Consider the following 22450-nt stretch of genomic DNA (forward strand, 5'->3'; position numbering starts at 1 on the left):
CCCCTATGATTTTTACCCTCCACGCTGCCCTCCAATACTAAATTGGTGATCCCTTGATGCCTCAGAACATGTCCTACCAACCGATCCCTTCTTCTGGTCAAGTTGTGCCACAAACTTCTCTTCTCCCCAATCCTATTCAATACTTCCTCATTAGTTATGTGATCTACCCACCTAATCTTCAGCATTCTTCTGTAACACCACATTTCAAAAGCTTCTATTCTCTTCTTGTCCAAACTATTTACCGTCCATGTTTCCCTTCCATACATGGCTACACTCCATACAAATACTTTCAGAAATGACTTCCTGACACTTAAATCTATACTCGATGTTAACAAATATCTCTTCTTCAGAAACGCTTTCCTTGCCATTGCCAGTCTACATTTTATATCCTCTCTACTTCGTCCATCATCAGTTATTTTGCTCCCCAAATAGCAAAACTCCTTTACTACTTTCAGTGTCTCATTTCCTAATCTAATACCCTCAGCATCACCCGACTTAATTCGACTACATTCCATTATCCTCGTTTTGCTTTTGTTGATGTTCATCTTATATCCTCCCTTCAAGACACCATCCATTCCGTTCAACTGCTCTTCCAAGTCCTTTGCTGTCTCTGACAGAATTACAATGTCATCGGCGAACCTCAAAGTTTTTATTTCTTCTCCATGGATTTTAATACCTACTCCAAATTTTTCTTTTGTTTCCTTTACTGCTTGCTCAATATAGAGATTGAATAACATCGGGGAGAGGCTACAACCCTGTCTTACTCCCTTCCCAACCACTGCTTCCCTTTCATGTCCCTCAACTCTTATAACTGCCATTTGGTTTCTGTACAAATTGTAAATAGCCTTTCGCTCCCTGTATTTTACCCCTGCCACCTTTAGAATTTGAAAGAGAGTATTCCAGTCAACATTGTCAAAAGCTTTCTCTAAGTCTACAAATGCTAGAAACGTAGGCTTGCCTTTCCTTAATCTTTCTTCTAAGATAAGTCGTAAGGTCAGTATTGCCTCACGTGTTCCAGTATTTCTACGGAATCCAAACTGATCTTCCCCGAGGTCGGCTTCTACTAGTTTTTCCATTCGTCTGTAAAGAATTCGTGTTAGTACTTTGCAGCTGTGGCTTATTAAACTGATTGTTCGGTAATTTTCACATCTGTCAACACCTGCTTTCTTTGGGATTGGAATTATTATATTCTTCTTGAAGTCTGAGGGTATTTCGCCTGTTTCATACATCTTGCTCACCAGATGGTAGAGTTTTGTCAGGACTGGCTCTCCCAAGGCCGTCAGTAGTTCCAATGGTATGTTGTCTACTCCGGGGGCCTTGTTTCGACTCAGGTCTTTCAGTGCTCTGTCAAACTCTTCTCGCAGTATCGTATCTCCCATTTCATCTTCATCTACATCCTCTTCCATTTCCATAATATTGTCCTCAAGTGCATCGCCCTTGTATAGACCCTCTATATACTCCTTCCATCTTTCTGCTTTCCCTTCTTTGCTTAGAACTGGGTTTCCATCTGAGCTCTTGATGTTCATACATGTGGTTCTCTTATCTCCAAAGGTCTCTTTAATTTTCCTGTAGGCAGTATCTATCTTACCCCTAGAGAGATAAGCCTCTACATCCTTACATTTGTCCTCAAGCCATCCCTGCTTAGCCATTTTGCACTTCCTGTCGATCTCATTTTTGAGACGTTTGTATTCCTTTTTGCCTGCTTCATTTACTGCATTTTTATATTTTCTCCTTTCATCAATTAAATTCAATATTTCTTCTGTTACCCAAGGATTTCTACTAACCCTCTTCTTTTTACCTACTTGATCCTCTGCTGCCTCCACTACTTCATCCCTCAGAGCTACCCATTCTTCTTCTACTGTATTTCTTTCCCCCATTCCTGTCAATTGTTCCCTTATGATCTCCCTGAAACTCTGTACAACCTCTGGATCTTTCAGTTTATCCAGGTCCCATCTCCTTAAATTCCCACCTTTTTGCAGTTTCTTCAGTTTTAATCTACAGGTCATAACCAATAGATTGTGGTCAGAGTCCACATCTGCCCCTGGAAATGTCTTACAATTTGAAACCTGGTTCCGAAATCTCTGTCTTACCATTATATAATCTGATACCTTTTAGTATCTCCAGGGTTCTTCCATGTATACAACCTTCTATCATGATTCTTAAACCAAGTGTTAGCTATGATTAAGTTGTGCTCTGTGCAAAATTCTATCAGGCGGCTTCCTCTTTCATTTCTTAGCCCCAATCCATATTCACCTACTACGTTTCCTTCTCTCCCTTTTCCTACACTCGAATTCCAGTCACCCATGACTATTAAATTTTCGTCTCCCTTCACTATCTGAATAATTTCTTTCATTTCATCATACATTTCTTCAATTTCTTCGTCATCTGCAGAGCTAGTGGGCATATAAACTTGTACTACTGTAGTAGGTGTGGGCTTCGTATCTATCTTGGCCACAATAATGCGTTCACTATGCTGTTTGTAGTAGCTTACCCGCATTCCTATTTTCCTATTCATTATTAAACCTACTCCTGCATTACCCCTATTTGACTTTGTGTTTATAACCCTGTAGTCACCTGACCAGAAGTCTTGTTCCTCCTGCCACCGAACTTCACTAATTCCCACTATATCTAACTTTAACCTATCCATTTCCCTTTTTAAATTTTCTAACCTACCTGCCCGATTAAGGGATCTGACATTCCACGCTCCGATCCGTAGAACGCCAGTTTTCTTTCTCCTGATAACGACATCCTCCTGAGTAGTCCCCGCCCGGAGATCCGAATGGGGGACTATTTTACCTCCGGAATATTTTACCCAAGAGGACGCCATCATCATTTAATCATACAGTAAAGCTGCATGCCCTCGGGAAAAATTACGGCCGTAGTTTCCCCTTGCTTTCAGCCGTTCGCAGTACCAGCACAGCGAGGCCGTTTTGGTTATTGTTACAAGGCCAGATCAGTCACAATATAAAAATTAAAAAAAATACCAAGGGTATATCTTAGCGCTAGACCCTAACGCCCATTTACAAAAATACAATGTGTTCTTACATATAAGAGTCAGAAATATGTGTTACTTCCTGTTCAGGCTGGACATCTGCGCTGTCCAAATCTTCTTCTGAACTTCCGTCTGATTGAGGAATATTCTCTTCTAAGACAATTTCTCCATCGCTGCATGAGACATCAGAAACTATATCGCTGATATCACTATTTGGTTCTCCAGATAGAGGATCATCCTGCAGTAATATTTCAAGCACTTCGTCTTCGGAAAGATGACGAGACGTTTTCCACTAAATGCCACACACAATAGTAGTCTCCACTTGTATGGAACAAATAACTGTCGGCTTATAAAGTATTGGCAACAATCACAGATTAGAACAATATTTACAAGAATAAAACAAAGAAAATGCAGCAACAGTTACGGATTCAACGCAGCATTATTGGGTAATAATACTTCAAGAGAGAAATGGGGTCGCATTTAACCCCAATGGTAGTCAGTGGTTCTCTCTTTATTTTCTGCAAAACTAAATATTTTCAAAAACTTATATTAATATATTACGAACCCATTACTTAATTGAGGAAAAGTCCTAATTTTTCATAATTTTTAGGAATAGGAAATAAGGTATATTTTACAGAAAATGACGGCCTGGGGTCATTATAGACCCCACGGTATCAGGAGGGTTAAATATGTTTTAATGTAATATTTTTATAAAAATTTTCGTCCCCTTTCCACCCCCTTCGGAATGGAATTTCGAAAAATCCCTTCCTAAACGACGCCTACAGCGTAAGATCAACTGCCTCTCCTAATTTCCAGTTTCTACCCTTAGTCTGTCAAGGACATTTCGTATTGTATGCTGACATTACTGACTTCAAACATGGTGCCGCGCGGAAATCTTCAGCTACAACACTTCCTCCGTTGCCCATATCGTGATAATTGATGTTTAACAAAAAATAGTAAAAAACCGACAGAGCGTTTTCCATGGCGCAAAGAGAATAACTAGACGCCACGTCTACCAACACGACCACACTACGAAATGTTCCGCAATATTACGAATTGCCTCATGCCTCCCATTTCAAACAAGAGACAAAGGTTCTGCGATTTTATTGCAAACGCGTGTCTGTACACAAAAATGTCTCTCAATTGTCTATAAATATATAATCGCTGGACTGTCTACAGACACTACCTGCACACAAAGATGGCTCGACTTTTTGGGCACAGCTGCCTATCTTGAACCCTCTGTCAGTTCATGATTTTAATCTCCGTGACACTCTCCTATGGGTGAAAACGAAGATCTATTCGTGCTCCCCTTCTTTGTGTGTTTTCAGTATATCCTAGGATGAGCCTAAGGAGCGTTTTGTAAGAAATCTCCTTTGTATACTGTCTTCATTTCCTATGTGTCCCATCAATGAACCGAAGTCTGCGAACTGCTTTACTTACGAAGAGCCTACGCTCGTTCTATTTGATATCCCTACAAATTGTTACAGCCAGATAATTGTGTATTGACTCATTTGTATTGTAGTCATAGCACAGTACTTTTCTACGTTTCATGAAGTGCAAAATTTTTCGTTTTTGAACATTTACAGCAAGATACCAATCAGTACGCCCCTTGGAAATCATGTCGAGATTGAACTAAACAATTGTGCAACTTCGGACATTACAGTGCGTAAAATAAACAGAGCAAACAAAGAAAATATTAGAGGCTCCAATTACTGGTAACTATCAGTCGAGGTAGTGAAGAGAGATGGCAACGGCGAACAGAACAGTAGTCGTAATAGAGTGGATTCCCAGATTGTTAACAGTACAGAAAGCACAGCAGTATACAAAAAGCTGGCAACTACTTTTTTATCCTGATCCATGCATATTATTCATTCACTGGCTTTCCTTCACTGGCTTTCCTTCAATCTCCTGTCTTTGTCGGACATTAAATGAAGTTCAACTCTGTGCCAAATTCACACTAGGGACCCTTGCAACACCCGTACATAGGGATTATCACGATTGCTGTCACATCCTGGCTGCTATCTGGACCTTTTGCTACACAATATTCACGTTTCTCTTAAACCGGCGAATGGTGTCTACATTGGTTTCTTCAGAGAAATAAGAAGAGCACCAACATGAACAGCAATTAACCAAATATACAGAGTGATTGCACAATGTTACAAACTTTCAGGCATGATGTAGAACGGTAAATTTGTCAATTAGAGGAAAGGGACCCTGGTCCGGAAACGCCCGAGTCGGAAGTTGTAAGCGAAAATCTTTCTGATACTTCTGACAGTGGATGTCTGTTACGGCAACCCCTTTTGCTTTCCATATTTTGAAAGAAAGTGGTATGCACAAAAAAGGCCAATAAACATGGGCTCTAAAGAGCATACCTTCAGAACTGAGCACTTGTTCATTGTTACTACAGTGAAACATATCCTCTAATGAACAAGTGCTCACAGGTCTTAAGGAAGGCATTTTAAAGCCGATGGTTCCTAGACTATTTTTTTTCTATTTTGGTCCATACTACCTCCTTCCAAAATATGGAAAGCAAAGAGTCTGCAGTAGCAGAGGTCGACTGTTATAGGTATCAGAATGATTTTCGCTTATAACTTTTGCCTATGTCGCTTCTGGACCAAGTTCCCTTAACTCAAGACTGATAAATTCATCCACTCCATTATCCATAAACGTCTGTATCATCATCATGGATTCACCTTATATATTAATACGCCGCTTAAAATTTTAAAGAAGCCAATACACGTCCCTAAAATGCGTCTTCCAGTTTCATATCCAAAGTTGTGTAACTTAAAATGAATTTTATTCCTGTGACGTTTTTGATTTCAATAAACAAAACGATAAAAAAGTAAAACAACATTAAGCATTCTTTGCCGATTTCGCACAGCAAAACTCACTAGCTGGCTCGCATTTTTGTTGTTACCCGTGTGGAAGGGCCACAATATTTAGCCTTAAATGACACAAACTATTTTAGTACACCTTCAAGCATGTGAAAAATAGCTAGACATTAATTATTTACTGAATGTTATCAGTCTTTCGGCCTGCATTTTGTATCTGACAATTGCAGATCAAAATATTTCTTTGTCGCCTCAGTTAAAGTACAGACTATCTCCAACAAGTGCCTTAAATCTATGTATAAGAACCCTCACCATACCATTATCAGCTTCGTCGCTCGAAACCGGTAATGAAATAGATGAAATTTGTTTAAGGAGACTCCTGTATTTGCTGCAAGATCGCAACCCCTTTCGTAAGTTAAACTAACCTCATAACTGCAAATAGTTAATAAAGCCGAAAAATTAAAAATAATGATACTAAAACAATATTTGTTTTCAATTTTTTTTTTAATTTGAGTGTCGCATCATTATTTGCTGTGTGTTTTTGCTTATCTCTTGTTCCTAACTTCTTAATCCTTCAAGACCATGTGTGACGTACTAGCAGTCACCGTTTAGACCTATGTAGTAAGATTGTCGGAACAAGAACACGTCCGAAAATTGGTTGATCGTCAGATTTCCCATTACGTACAAATGTGGTGAGATTCGTACTGCTAGGTTAACAATAGTTTCGAAATTCAGATGCTGGCTGAAGTGTACTCACCCTATACCGGAACCTCCCAATTCAATAAAACAATTCTCACTACCAGCAAGTATGTGGAAGTCTTCCGCGGGTACCGTCCTATGCAAAATGGGGTTGTGAAAAACTAGGGACATTCGGACCCAGATACGAGTCAATTATTCGTTATTAGCTTACAAATTTTTAACTCAACTGCATCCCATTGCCTACATCAATGTCATAGTGTATTTTTCTAGAATGAAAACTCAAGACAAGTCCAATGTATTTCATAGTTTTTGAAGATAAGACTGCAAGTTCTAATTCTGTGCTTATATTGGTCTTGAACTAAGTCACCTATTTTTAAAGATAAATTAGGTATCGAAAACGCTTTTTTGTTTCTGATAATGAAAAAACAATTTATTCGCTATTGAAGATAATAAGCGTAAATATCAGCAAACTGCTAATGCCCGCCTGCAGCGTGTAAAAAGACACTATCCTGATACTCGTCATGTAGGAAACCAAGGTAGTCGGACATGGATTTAAGCCTTTCCCTCTCCCTGAATATATGTGCCGTGTCGAACAGCCTAAGGACACACCGGAGGAAGCATACTCCGATTCTTTTGAAGTGATCTCGATTGATCAGTCAACACAAACAACGCAGTAGGACCGCAATTTGAAGGACGCTTGCCATTGTGCCTCTGAAACGATATCTATATTAGGAGTAATGCATCGATAAATGAAATTGTATAGTTAGATAACCGTGAAATTCTTGTTATACTGCTGCAGTACAGGCTAAGACAATCAGACGCAACATTGGGTAGTCCAGTCTAGGAAGTGCTAGGAGGGTTTCGGAAACGTCATACGAATTACAGCTGCGCGACCTCTACTGAAAGTGCAAGGAATGCACTCCCACAGTACGTTATTTAAGACACTGTTTAGACGTGTTAAAGGAATGCTGCTATCAGCGTACTTGCGGTCTTATCGCGGAAGGGGAACGAGGTAAGCCATCGATTGCATTCTCATAAAAGTTCTCTTTAGTACTGCTCTTTGGGATAGCTACGTGGGACGTCACTACACGTTTTCAGAATATTCCTGATTGCTGGCTTTGCTCTTCATGTTATCGCAAGGATAAGGAATACATTATTGCAGTGTTTCTCATTTATGACCCCTAAACACCTTCGTACCCACAACTCGTCGCTGGTCAAACCTATTCACATAACAGCTCTTTCACCTAGGCACTTCCACTGTTCTGTTCTTCACGCAACAGTTCAGTAGCACTATAGTATTTTTGTGAAGCAGTCTCTGACAAAGACTAGACACGAAAATTGTTACGCTCTATTTCAAAACGGAACAGAATGTTCAACCAGTATACTACAGTGATGGATAACGTCTTCCAAGACGAAAGCAAATCTAATATACAGAGAAAGTCTAGTAGCACCCATATCTTTCATCCACAACGTGACAACGGATTCAATAACAACGCTAAGAGGTACATGTGACGGTTCTTTCTGCTACTCCAGAGCAAATTTAAAGCAAATAAAGTAAAGAGTTCAAGATATCGTACATCGATTTCATTAGAGAACCAGGACTAACTTAGTTGGTAAGGCTCGGCTGCAGTGTTAATTAGCAATTTTTTTTACGAAACCATTCTGGCACTCGCTGTAAGGAAAAAACTGATCAAGAGGTTTTGAGCCTAGTTCTTTAAATAAATTTGGGTCCACTGCTTGAATTGCTGCACCATAACGCTCGGGATCTTGACGTTTCTGTGCACTAGTTGAAGTTTGTGAAATCCAGTCTGATATTTTAAATGTGCATAGCAGGATTAGTATCACATTATTTCGCTGACATGGGAGTTCGGGAGTTTTATAATCACCTCAAGAGATTGCTGCCCGTTGTGAAACATCTTGAAAGGACTTACTTAGAATGTCACTGCTATTTTATGAAAATTTTTAAAAAGTGCAACAGATCTGTAGGGGTGGTTTTCTCGGAGTATTGCTAGCGTTGGGAACCTACGCGTTCATCATTCTGCACCTTCGACCATAGATACTAGTAGACTGGCCTTGCTGTGAAGAAGCTATAGGGCTGGTGTGGCTCCAACATAAACCACCTGACTGTTGGCAAAACGTGGCGGGATTTCAAATGAGCGGTCTGCCATCCTGTTTTTGTATCGTATTTTACCCACATTTCTCAATCGACTGCCAAACGCTTCCAACAAAAATTACTTTTTTATTTGCGGAAAATTATGTCAGAACTACATTTGACCTGGATTTGTTCACAGTACCATTTATAAAATCTAAAAAATATATCGAAGGCTCCTCTGGTGGGCAGCAGGACTAAATTACTATAAACTATCAGTTAAAGTAAAATGTCGTAAAAATTCTTTTAAACAGTAAGAGTGGGCTCGTGTCAAAACTTTAAATATTGGATTCAACGCGTTTTGAGCTCTAGTCACTTATAAAAGAAAATGGGATATGGGAATTATGTCAACTATAGGTCCCAAAATTGTCGACTTTAGGAGCAGGTCTATTTTAGAGTATCAATTTTAGGTGCACTTCAAAGGTTCAGTTCCTACTATTTTTACAAAAGTTTAAACTATCAGTTTAAAAAAAAATGATATTTTAGATGAAAGGTGAGACTCTGAAGTTTCAAAAAATAATTTTGGAACCTACATTTATTTAATAGTACTAGAAGGTAGAAAAAAATGCTCTTCATGTGTCGACTATAGGTGCTCTTACCTTACTATAATCTCACTTGTATATACAAAAAGGCGCGTATGTGCAGATGGCTTAAAGTTTTTCCGTTTCAGGGCCTGTATCCAAAGCTGTCTTCGGTTTTCATCATTAGGGAACCTATGAGTAGGAACGAGAAACACTTATACTTACTTCTGTAACCGAATTATCACAGATACTTTCCAAAATGTAATATGAGTCTGACTTTACAGGCATCACTTTCAACATTTTAATTTACGTGATACTCTATTTCAAGTGTAAAAAACATATAAAAGTCACTTCAGCAGATTTCAATAAACGTATCTGCATTATCATAGAAACACACGTGAAATGTAATGCCATTTCCCCCGACAAAACGCTGAGTACAGCCAAAAGCGCAACACGAAACAACCATGTTTTGCCAACATTCACGTGACTTTGGCCCAGAGATGTTGGAGCCACGAAAATGACGTCAGGGCCAGTCTATTACATTTATGGTCGAAGTTCTGCACCCAGTTATTGAGCTCTATTTTTTCGCTTCGAAGCGTGCGGCGAATACGTTCGGTATTGAGGCTAAAAGGGACAGCAACATTGTGTTTCTTGTAAGTCGACACTGATTGTGTCACACGATAGAGATGTCTAAAATAGTACCCTAAAGTGTGGTATCTGCAAAAAAAAAAATGGTTCAAATGGCTCTGAGCACTATAGAACTCAACATCTGTGGTCATCAGTCCCCTAGAACTTAGAACTACTTAAACCTAACTAACATAAGGACATCACACACATCCATGCCCGAGGCAGGATTCGAACCTGCGACCGTAGCAGTCCCGCGGTTCCGGACTGAGCGCCTAGAACCGCTAGACCACCGCGGCCGGCGTGGTATCTGCAGTTACCGATCATGTAAACAGCAACCGGTACTACTATAAATGTATAAATGAACTTGAAATCTCGTCAAGGCTTCCAAAAGCCACAAGTTGTTACCCGCCACGGCCGTCGGCTGGAATTGCGATGTGCATTGGAACCAGTACGTCCTGTACTCGACGTACGACCGATATCCAAGGGACTTGCGATCAAGTGTCATAACGGTGGCTACATGGGCGCAACTGACTACACGATAAGCTTATCATCTGCCTATGTCATTCTGACAACACCACGTATTTCACACCATGGACAATGGTGAGGGCGGGTGACTTCACTGCCTAGTCAGAACAACATATTTCACTGTCGTATTGTTCTAATTATGATGCATTTGGTTCTGAGAAATAACTACTTAATATTGCGCTCCATGCGTGATGTTTCGCTGCAAAATACGGGTGTAACTATTACAACTCACGATGGACAGATTTCTTTCTTTCTTTTTTTTCCTCTCCAGAATTAAGTTCAAAATCTTGACTACATTTCCATCATCCTATCGAATTCAAATACCTTCCCCGACAGTTTTGCGTGATCGGCGGTCTCTCTCTTATGCTATTGCCGAACTTTGTCAGACCGCAACGAATTTAAGCAGTGACCCTCTTAAGGCTGTTGGCCCTCTCAAAATCTTGTGCAAATACCCTTGTTAATCTTGCTTTGTCAAATTAGAATAAAAATTCACACTTTCAATGATCACTTCCATTGTTGGGTTGAAATTTCTAATTTTGTTGTGATTCGTCTGGGCAGTAATACAGAGATTATTTCAGGTAAGTTCCTGCCCGCGATGAACTTTTTTCCCATACTGTCAAACTCTCGTCTTACCAACTTCTGTTAAACTTGGGCTTCTTCCAGCATATCAAATGTTCAAATAACATCCGGAAATGCAGCCGGGTAACGTCCCATATTCCGTTAGTTATTTGAACAACTTAATTTCTGTAGAACAATATAACTTGCGTCATCAGGAAAATAGGTTATTGTATCCGAAAGAATTGTGCGACACTATTTCCAGCATCGTATCGCCAGTATCTTATTTGCTCGCTGTAAATGAAATGATCGTATGGCATTTACTGGTCGGGATATTCACTTCGGGGTTCGGCCGCCGTATTGCAAGTCTTTTTAGTTGACGCCACTTCGGCGACTTGCGTGTCAATGATTATAAAAATGATTCTGAAGGACACACTAACACCCAGCCCCTGCCCGGAATCAAACCCGGGCCCCCTTGCGTTTTAGGTGGTAATGCTACCGCTGCGTTACGAAGGCGGACATTTACTCACTGTTAATAATAAGGGACGAAGAAAAGGGGGGAGGTGTTATCGTCCTGCCAACGACCAGCTCATCACAGACGACACACAAGTTAGAATTGGAATGGAAACCGGCTGTGAACTTTTCATTGGAAACACTCCATCGTACCATCAAGAGATTTAGGAAAACCAAGAGGCAGTCTTGGATGGTCTGATGAGAATTTGAGCCCTGCTCCTTTTTTTAATACTACGCAACTAGAGTTTATTTGAATTACGAAACACACAGAGACCTGTTCAGTTTAAATGTGTGACCTGTCCTGATATTCTCGCTTTTCACTGTTACCTGAAATTTCTTTGCTGTAGCTAGTACACTATAAATCAACAAATCTGCGCTTAAGGTGCAAGTGAAAGTTACTATTAACATACAAGTTATCATTTTCAAATAAAATGAGATAACCCCTATATAATATTCTCTCTTTCTGCCATTTTTTTCAAAATGTTGTTTTAATTAAATATATTAATTTAGTTGAGAAAATGAAATGTTGTGTAACAAAACAGAAAAACGTCTCAGGACGTAAGCAAAACTATGTTTCGTTTCAGGTTTTAAAATCAGTCCCACCCTTCCACGTGTTCTCTCACTTCAGGAACCCGTACACGTCTCGCACAGATTCAAACAGTAAGCGTATTTTTGCTCCTCTGAGCGGAGTTTTCGATTGTCAGTAGAAGAGCATCTGCCGACTGATGCTGGCCGTCAGACTGCGATGCTTTGTTGGCCATGTGAATATGGCCGCTCCTGGCTCCACTTATGGCAGGTGCGTCAACATCGGCGAACACTGTGTTACAGTCAGATTTAAATTAGCTGGCATCTAACGTTTAAAGTCCAAAGTTGCGACATTGCTGCGACAAGTACTGTTTGCAAGCACCACCGCAGTGCTCCGCGGCAATGGAAAATCGCATGCAAGTCTGTGTCTTCTGCAAAAATCTCGTAAAATATCTGAAATACATACACCGCAAGCCACCATACGACGCACAGCGACGGGTACCTTGTACTACTGTTAGTCTTTCCTCTCGTGTTCTTCTCGCAAATGAATCGGGAAAAAAGAATCTATATGATTCCGTACGAGATGCGGTTTCTCTTATCTTGTCTCTGTAGTCCTTACACGAGATGTACTTTGGTGGTAGTAGATTCGTTCCTGCACTCCGATGCAGATGTCGGTACTTGAAACTTTCTCAACCGTGTTTCGGGAAAATATCTTGCTTCTCCTCCAAAGATCCTCATTTGAGTTCGCAGAGCGTTTCCGTAATACTCGCTTGTTGATCGAACCTACCGAACAGCACGCCACTGAATTGCTTAGGTGTCTTCTTTTAATCTGCAATCTCCCTCAACGTCCTTAAATGGATTGACAGCCAAGGAGTGCAATAAGACGTAGCGTGGATAAAATAACATTGAAATGAAACTTCCTGGCTGATTAAAACTGTATCGGACCGGGGCCCGAACTCGAGACTTTTCCCTCGATAGCAAGTGGTCTCCCGAGCACAATTCACGATCCCCCTTCAAAGCTGTACTTACGCTACTACCTTATCTACTACCTTCAGCGCACACTCCGCAGAAGAGTGAAAATTCATTCTGGTAACACTGAAATGGGTTAAATGTAATACGTATGCTGCTTTAACCTTAAGCCATCCTCACGCAGGACTAGTTAGTTAACATTGACGTGGTACTGTAGGAGTTGTGTGACATCAGTGCCTGATACTTTACAGTGAGGAGCCATTTCATCACGTGAAACAAAGTAAGTTCTGCGATATTGCAGCAACGTACCACGCGAAGTAGACCGATGAGAAGCAAGAACGCTCTGAACAGCACACGCGAAACTTGCGAGATACCAAATTGTATTTATTGTTTTCAGCTGAAGCCCATATTTTAATATAGCTCATATCTTATAAATATGTCCTGTTTTTAAACACCAGTACATTGGGGGTCTCTCGGAAACGTATCGTCTTTGCTACGATTTGTTGTAACAAAATCACGGGAAACATCCAATTGGTGGTTAAAGAATTTTAGTATTTACCTATTTTCGTGTTACACCTCGCGTGTTATGGCATTGCGCCTTTTTAAGGCACCGGGACATAGAATATTAATCAAAAACGCGTCGACATCGGCAGTTAAAGCCTTCAGAATACAGTAACATAAAATACAAGGTCACTACATTTTTTAGTAGGCAGATCCGCCAAATTACGAAAAATTTGTGGTACTGTCTTATTAAATTAACCGAAATAATTTCTGTTTTCGATGTTATGTAAATAAAAGTGCGCTCTCTCTTTCAGTTTTGAGTCTGTCCGGTTTGTAAAGTTTCATTCTCTGATATCTTTACTGACTTGGCGTGGAAGTTTCCTTTTTACCTTCAAACATAATCTTGGCTATAGAAGTTTTATTTACGTGTACTACAGACAGAACAATATGATTAATAATGAACAAGAGAGTAAATATGTGTTTTAATAAATATAACGCGCATCCTTTTTTGTAAGCAGTGTGTGAATTGCGGCCGACATCTGCCTCTGGAGAGCGTCACAGTAGCAAATCATTTTAACGCTTTAGGCCCACTTAAAGGAGCATAGCCCCTAAAAAACTGGCCATTTATGCCGTTATTTAAAGCCTACTGGCGCATACGTAATTTATGTGCTTTCGAGACTGATATATACCAAAAAAAGGCCCAGGCTTCAAAATTTACATTTCATATTTACTGAAGTTCTTCGATAGATTGCAAATTTGAAAATAATTATGACCAATTATATTTATCCTCCCAAGAAAAATGTGTGATGTGTGTTAGTGAGCTATTTGTTCTCTTGAGCTTCCAAAATTTCTTGCTCATTCAACGAACGTGTTTGTAGCAGAATTACAACTAACTGCGAAACCTAACGAGTGCACGCTCGAAATTACGTCAATGTGATCATGGAGGCGTAGTCATTTGCGACCAGTGAGCTCACTGTTCACGAAAGCAGCTGTTAGGTACTCTAATTTTCTTTCGAAATAATTCCAGAGATTGACAATAGAAGGCAGCACCAGTCAAGGGACACGTAGCGAGATATCTGTACATTGTTCTCATACGAAATGAGTCCAAGTTTTCGAGCAATGGGTAGCCCGCATGTCGAGAAAATCGCGGGGCGGCCTGTATTCGGGCGCAATCTTTTTAACAGAACGTTGTGGCCCGAGCTATCCTCGGGATTGGTCTCCCAAAGTGTTTTCTAGCAAGTCACATGTGACACGGGCGCTGTCTCTCGTGAAGTTGGATTTCCAGCCCGCTTCCACGTTATTGTTAACCAACTCGTCCAGCGTGGGAACGGCTGTACTGCCTCCCGGCCACCGTTTTGCAAAATAGCGAATAGTTGGTCCCCTATTTTGAGAGGGCTACATCCAGTACGGGACAATTACTAACTTTGTGAAATACTGTCTCAACACGGAGAAGCAGACGAAGCTAACAGGAAATCCGCGGCAGACGAGTATTGCGCCCACACACACCGTGTACGCGCGGACATCGGTAACGGTGCATCCCCGCCCGTTAGCAGTGCCTTCTGGCTTCTCGCCGCCAGGTAACGGCAAACGTGAGAGACGGCAAGGGGACGCTCTGCAGCCAACGGGCTCACAAAAGCAGTCCAGCCGGATATTTCACACGCTTCCTTGTGGGTGAAGCCGTGCATTCTCTCGGCGGGGAAGTTGCCGTTCACAAACGGTTCTTCCTATTCAACAGTCACGGCCTTCAAGTATCTGCTTCCACTTCATACTCTGTAAGCCCCTTCCGTATGGCATTCCCTATAGCTTCTAATTTCTCTGATTTTCTTGTCGTGGTCATTTCGCACACGAGAGGAAATAATACGTTGACCTAATATTTCTGCGGTGTGTGCTGTCAGAATTTCAACAGTCAACCCACAGTAATGCACAATGCAACTCTTGTAGTGTCTGCCACTAGAGCTTGTGGAGCATCTCTAATGCTCTCGCATTTGCATTAACTTAAAAATGCTGTACTGTTGGAGCTTATTTTTCTCTCCTATTAATCCAATGTGGGTGGGAAGAGTACCAGTTTACGAGCAGTACTCAAGACTCACCTGAAAAAGTGTCCTGCAAGCCACTTTTTTCATGGATCAGTTTGTTTAAGATTCCCCCAGTGAATCTGTCTGCTATTTGCTTTCTCTACAATTACTTTTATATGATCATTGCAAGCTAGGTCACTCTGGATAGTTATTCCTAGATGTTTAAGAGTAGTTAATGTTTGTAGTGATTAGCTGCCAATAGTCAACAGTAGTGGATCTCTTCACCTATGTATGCACAGTAAGTCACATTTATTTATGATAACAGTCACCTGTCAGTCCCTGTATTAACTGTCAGTCCTCAGTGGGTCTTCCTGAATTTCACTGCAGTGTTCTGGTGTTGCGACCTTCCTAAAGCATGGATTTGAAGTTTAGTGACCACTTACATCAGTCTTATCTCTGTTGATTCATTGTGAACCCAAGTCAGCAACTGGTCAAATATTTAACAAAGGAAATCAAGATACAGCCGCGTGATTTGAGTAGTTATTTTATTGTAATTTCACAACCAGTTTCAGCAACTGAATATGTCATCTTCAGGCCCCATATGAATCCATATTGGCATTCTGGAGCCGTCAGTTCGTGGATGTCATGAGGTCATATTTCAAGTGCTTCCTTCGAAGACTCCGCTTGTGTGCATTCATCACATCCAGATACTGGTGGTTCCACTATTCTAATAACGACACTTTTGAATTGCCAAAACTAGCTTTAAAAATAAAATCTCAAATCGCACGGCTCTCTGGCCCTTTTCCCTGTTAAATAAATCAATCTGTGTCTTGCCTCTGCCTTCCCCACAACTGAACTGGAATAATTCTGAGAAAGTGTAATTAATGCTCTTAAGAGGTTTCTTGGTTCAAATGGTTCAAATGGCTCTGAGCACTATGGGACTCAACTGCTGAGGTCATTAGTCTCCTAGAACTTAGAACTAGTGAAACCTAACTAACCTAAGGACATCACAAACATCCATGCCCGAGGCAGGATTCGAACCTGCGACCGTAGCGGCCTTGCGGTTCCAGACTGCAGCGCCTTTAACCGCACGGCCACTTCGGCCGGCAAAGAGGTTTCTTCTGAGTCATACCTCATCTGATCAGTTCTTGAGTGATATTTCTGTGGTCTGTGACTAGACTCATCACAAGGAGGACAGTGGCTCGCCCAAAAAACTGCATTGTAAGGCATTTCAAGAGAAACTGTAAGCAATGCAGAAAGCCTTGCTCATGGAATTCTGAGTGTCTATGCACCAATACACATACTGCTTTCTCCAGTCTGCCATAATGACAACAATGAAAAACTCTGATGGACAGGTGCCAACAGTCCTCTTTCCTGCACACTATCAATGAATGAAAGATGAGGTGGGGGGTGGGAAACAAATCTGTTACATTAAGTGCTTTCTTATACACACTGCATGAGAACTTGTGAAGTAAAGATGCAGATTTCACTCAACTGTGTGAAGCAGTAGAGGTAGAACATGATTTGTTGTACTTTGTCACTAGATATGGAAACTTTATGGGGAAATGAGGTGGTGTGAACTGTTATCTTCATTTTCTTGTGGGTGTTCCTGGCTCATACCCTCCTCATATCAGCAGAGTTCTTTTGACAATACTGCTGCCACTTCTTCCCACATACTTATCTTGTGCTATTGCTCCCTCTAAAATGAAACTAATTTCTGGGTATTAGAATTTTAGAATTAATGAAGAAACCTATGAGAACACGCCAACTCTTCAGAATTTCCTACAATAGTTTGGACTACCTGGAAGAGCAGCTTGAATATCGCATAGGTATTTCTAATTCCTTTAAGGATCTTACTTTATTCCCTATAAGGAAGTGGTTTCCTTTACACTTCAGAACCTATCAAGAATCCTTTTAAATTTACAGTGAAGGGTGATTTGTGGTTTTCACCTTCACCTTCACTTTCACTTTCATAGTCATGCTTTCCAAGTACATAAAAATATTCTGTTTTCACAGGGAACATACCAGACAAAAAAGTTATAGCAGCTAGCATGAAGACAGTTAAGTGTCTTGCTTTTTTGGTTCAGGAGGTTGTCTTCAGTCACAAACGTTTTATGGTCAGTATGGGAAGAAGGTGTGTAGACCATCACTTTAAACTGTTACAACAAGGTGAAACTGACAGCCTGGCACTTAAGTTTTCCTTATCTTTTCTCTTCCGCTCTTAAGATATTGTTTTTGCAACTGAAAATGTACTCTTTCTACATCAGCACTTGGTCTTCCAGATTTTTTCTTCTTCGTTGTATTAACTGCCACCAAATGTACTCTTGCAAACATGCTATATTGCATACCACATTTCTACCAATTCAGTAACACTGAAAATGTTCAATAATATCTCAGATGAAGATGGGTACATCCACCACTTAACACTTAAATTAACTGAATTTCACATACCTCCAGCTCTGCTGCAAAAAAATCATCTCAGTAGCTCACAATTACTTTCACTTTAAGCAACACATAAATGATTACGCAGGGTGTTAGGTACAAATATTGTGATAATTGGAACCTTAGTATGTACCCATTTCAGTGCTCTCTCTCTCTCTCTCTCTCTCTCTCTCTCTCTCTCTCTCTGTGTGTGTGTGTGTGTGTGTGTGTGTGTGTGTGTGTGTGTGTGTGTGTCTGTCTAACAGTCTTTTTGCTGCAGACACATCATATAATTTACTACCAGGTGTCTCTTTGTATATTCATAACTGCACTGCAAAGTGGACAGCTATCAGTATACCCATTTCACATCCGTACCCAGCAGAAAACTTTTGTGGCTTGCTTGTGGCACATGTACCTGGAGGCACTAATCAACCTGAAAACTTTCAATAGCTATAACTATTAGTATGCAACTGAAATAAATACTGATGTAATGTTGTTCACTACTATGTCCTCAGTCATCACCAAAAAATATTTGCACTTATACATTTTAACACCTCTATAACTACCTTTGTAGTCATCTTGATACCAATACACTAGGACTTTTGTTGCTTTGCCGTCCACTCATTCTAAAATTATCAGATTGAGTATAGCCTACATCAACAGCACAGCAAGCTCATCATATGCTGGATATGTTTGTAGATGGATTCTACTTTATCTGGTCTATGATGCTGCCTTTTTTCTCTACTTCACACAAATGTGGTAACTACAGTATTTTAGATCATGATTCACAAACGTCTTTTGGTTACTGTCCTGATGCAGTCCTATATGTGTCCCCTAATTTTAATGGCTGCTGCAAACTAAACGCATGTGTTTCTCCCCCCTCCCAGATCCTGCAACAGTAAATTATAATTTCTTGTCAGGCTAGCTTTCCAGTAAAAGAAGTTTTGGTTTTTATTATTTCCTTTTCCTTCACAAAATATGTTTTTAAAATTTTATTTTAAATTGTTTACCATGAGCTCCACTTAATTATCAGCAAAATCTCAAGGTTTCATGGAACACTGATTGTGTAGTGCAGCTTTAGACAGTTTTTCATCTATTACATATATGTCACAAATGTGTGTATAATCACTTTGTATTTAACGAACACAAGGTAAAGATTCAAATGGAAATGATTGTATACTCAAGGAAGATTCATGTCCTTTCTTGCGCATAAACAATGTAATCAATTTTTAGGACTTAAGTAATACGGAATTGCAGCATTTACTGCTCAAGAAAGAAAGTCTCATGATCAAGCAGACATATACACTATTCTAAAATAGAAACAACTAAGAGATGTAACAGGAGTTAACTGAAATAGTTACATTTTAGTGAAGTTAGCAGCAGATGAATGCTTAACAGGTACATACTTGACATACCATTACTTTATGTTGAAGCAAACAAGCACAGCAAAGGGCTGAATGCTATTGGTTTCACAGAAAAATGTATAAATTAAGCTTGAAGCAGTATGAAGAGTTGTTATTAGCCAAATACAAAGGACATTTCTTTAGTTCTTGAGTATTTCAAATCCCTTGTAGCTCTATAATTTCTACATAGTTAATATGTAGTCTCTGTCTCTGGTAGTGAACTAGCAACTGATCTTTAGACTGCTTTGTATTATTTTTATGTGCCCCTGAAAAGCAAGAATATGGAAATGCAATATTCAAGAAACTTTTCCATAAGCTGAGTTTCCTTTAAGTTTCATTTACAATGGCACTCTTAAGATTGCATCAGTTTGATTATTTAAATGAGAAGCAAAAGAGGTGGTGTACTATATAATGAGTGTCTGAACACACAGAAAAGTTATGCTGGTACTTTCATAAATATTTACATCTTTCCTTGATGACAATAAGCTGAGCCAGTGCATAGTTATCACTTTTAAACATAAGAATTGAATTTTACTTTGTGATGTTCATTATCAAATAATAAATGAAGTCAAAATTATTTCTGTAAAATTTATTTTTGATAGATTGGCATGTGGAACATAATACACCCTGCTGATAAGAAAACAACAGGATTAGTAACACTGTTTTTATAACTACCAAATTTTTGGAGCTGGGATGCAGAAATGAGTTAGAAGACAGTGCAAAAATATTGGTGTCTGATAAACTGTATTCTCAGATGAACAGATTCGCAAATAAACATATTATCCTTCGGCTCACTTATTTAATAAAGTACATACTGGCATAAAACAGCATATGATATAACTAAAACACTTCTTTTTTTTAAAAAAAATCATTTGGTCAGCTTGTCACAGTATTGCATTCTGTAATCTAAAATTCAACGCTTCCTTTGTTAACAGTAAAAAAAAATGCAGAACTACATGTCAATATGTAATGTATACAATAAAAGGATAGCAAAATTTCAAAATAAATTCTGTGTTGAGCAGAAATATTTCACTTCAATAAGAAACATTCAGTCAATTCATTGCTTCAATATGAAGCAAAGAAAATCATACTTTCAGGCAGTATATGATAATGAACATGACAGTAATACTGAATTATTATAAATATTATTACTCAAGTTAGTGCTAAGTAGCACTTAGATCCCATATATCAGCTTAATTTCGTGCTAAGCTTCAAATATGCACAATTCACCGGGCTGCATTAAAAATCAAACTAATGTTCACCAATACAATCAAGTTATCACCCAGCTCTTGAAACAGGCATCATTAAAAAAAGTAAGACCTTGTCACAAATCAAACTTCCACATTTTAGTGGATCATATGAAACATAAAAAAATTCAAATTTGCTTCAACAGTCGTCTTCCTAACATTTTCAAAGATCCCAATTTCCATTGCACAGGTTATTATTTATGCTCAATCAAATTAACCTCCAGTTTTACAATATAAATAAAAGACAGCAGGTATATTTGAATTTTTTTCATTAAGAGAATTTGCTGATGAATTAGGAGAACAATTGCAAAAAATTTCATTGACAAGTGATAGAAATTAACAAGAGGTAATTTTATAAGAGAGTAACTAGATATGTGAAAACTGGGCAGCCAATGACACTGATACTTTTTATATAACAAATATAGTATCATCCTCATTTATTTTAGTAGATAAAGCACAGTATCCTTTCCACCTCATATAAGAGCCACGTTCCAGCACAAAATTGCACTGTGCAGCTCAAAATGTCATCATACAGCAATTAACTTAGGCTACATATTGTTGAATATAAAAATAAAAAACATGTATAGTAGATAAAACACACATAACACAAAGTAATATCCAGAAATGCTCTCAGTAACTGTTGAAGACAATTGAACAGACTGTTTTACTCAAACACTATTATTTAAAATTGAAAGTACATAATATTATCACATGTTATTTGTGTACCTCCAGCTGTTGAAAAAATTGCTATATATGCAGATCTTTATTCCAGTTAATATAACCAGTGATACAGATCTTTTCCATAAAATATACCAGGAACTACAGAACACACAAAAACAATTCCTAATGAAGATACAAAAATACTTTCAGAGACACCAGGGTCAACATGAAGTTTCAGTCAGTCCGCGAAGACAACAACAAAGGCAGTTACTCCAAGGTTTCCTAACTGAGAGGAAGCCTTTATTGTCCAAAAACTCGCAATGAATTGGGCAAACCTTACTAGTGCAGTGAGATTCTCATCAGTCTTTACATGTTTGTCTCTTGTTTGGTAACATTCACTGTAGAAGTTTAAAATTTCCCAAAGAACTGGCAATTCTCCTCTGGTGGCATATGATAACAGCGGTCATCATTCTCCTCACTATATTTAACTAAAATACAAAGAAAAACAAATTCAGTACATGTGAAAGTAAAAAGGGGCCTTATGTTTTCTATATACATAAAAAATAGGTGTTCAAACATGTAAGGACTAACAAGAAGCCCACTACCAGTATGTTGCATAACATGCTGAATGACCCATAATGAAAATTTGAGTAGATGACATGCATTTTATGACTATACGTATTTATGAGCCTCCCTTTGGAATATTTACAAAGGTAGTTGAGCAATGAAGATCTAAACAATTTATGTTAGTTAGTGTCCATGCTACAATGAAGTACTATGAAAGAAAGATTTGAAGAAAATGGTTCTCTAAAATCAGAATCCTACTACTAAAATCAATCATCTCTTTAGAAAAAGAAATTGAATGCAGATAATTTCCTTCTTAGTGTCATGAGGTAACCTAATTATCTTATTCTAAGTTTCCTTGTGAGTAGACATCTTTAACACTTATTCAGTTTGAAACTATTATGTTACCGAGTTTGAAAGATTGTTTTAATAATACTGATGTACAGAAAGTAAATAGTGGAACGATGAACAATGTGTATGTAACTGATGCAAATAAGAGAAAATAAACACTTGAGTATGTTTAATAGGTGCCAGTACAGTATTACGGATTTGCAAACCGATGGAACTTTCAACCGGTCCCTTTAAAACCACCACCATGATACACTTAACACAAAGTGCATGTTCCTTACCCCAGCAGTGCTGTCTCCTCGGCCGATGTAGATGCCGGCATTTTGCGGTCCCTAAAATCAAACCATAGTGTGTGACAAACAGCAGTGGAGCCAAAGCATACCTC

At 39.1% G+C, this 22450-nt stretch overlaps 1 protein-coding gene across 7 annotated transcripts in view; it reads right to left on the reverse strand.

Annotated features, from left to right (window-relative positions):
* Positions 1 to 22450, reverse strand: part of LOC126188175 (protein NDRG3) — a 491060-nt gene that overhangs the window by 315692 nt on the left and 152918 nt on the right. For 4 of the 7 annotated variants that reach the window (XM_049929690.1, XM_049929689.1, XM_049929695.1 and 1 more), the window contains one exon: positions 22347 to 22397. The exons of the other annotated variants lie outside the window; for them this stretch is intronic. In XM_049929690.1, coding sequence (XP_049785647.1) covers positions 22347 to 22397 — 51 coding nt within the window. The remainder of the gene's footprint in view (positions 1 to 22346; positions 22398 to 22450) is intronic. 7 annotated transcript variants of the gene reach the window in all.

The sequence above is a fragment of the Schistocerca cancellata genome, chromosome 5 (assembly GCF_023864275.1).
Source record: "Schistocerca cancellata isolate TAMUIC-IGC-003103 chromosome 5, iqSchCanc2.1, whole genome shotgun sequence".
NCBI classification, from domain to species: Eukaryota; Metazoa; Arthropoda; class Insecta; order Orthoptera; family Acrididae; genus Schistocerca; species Schistocerca cancellata.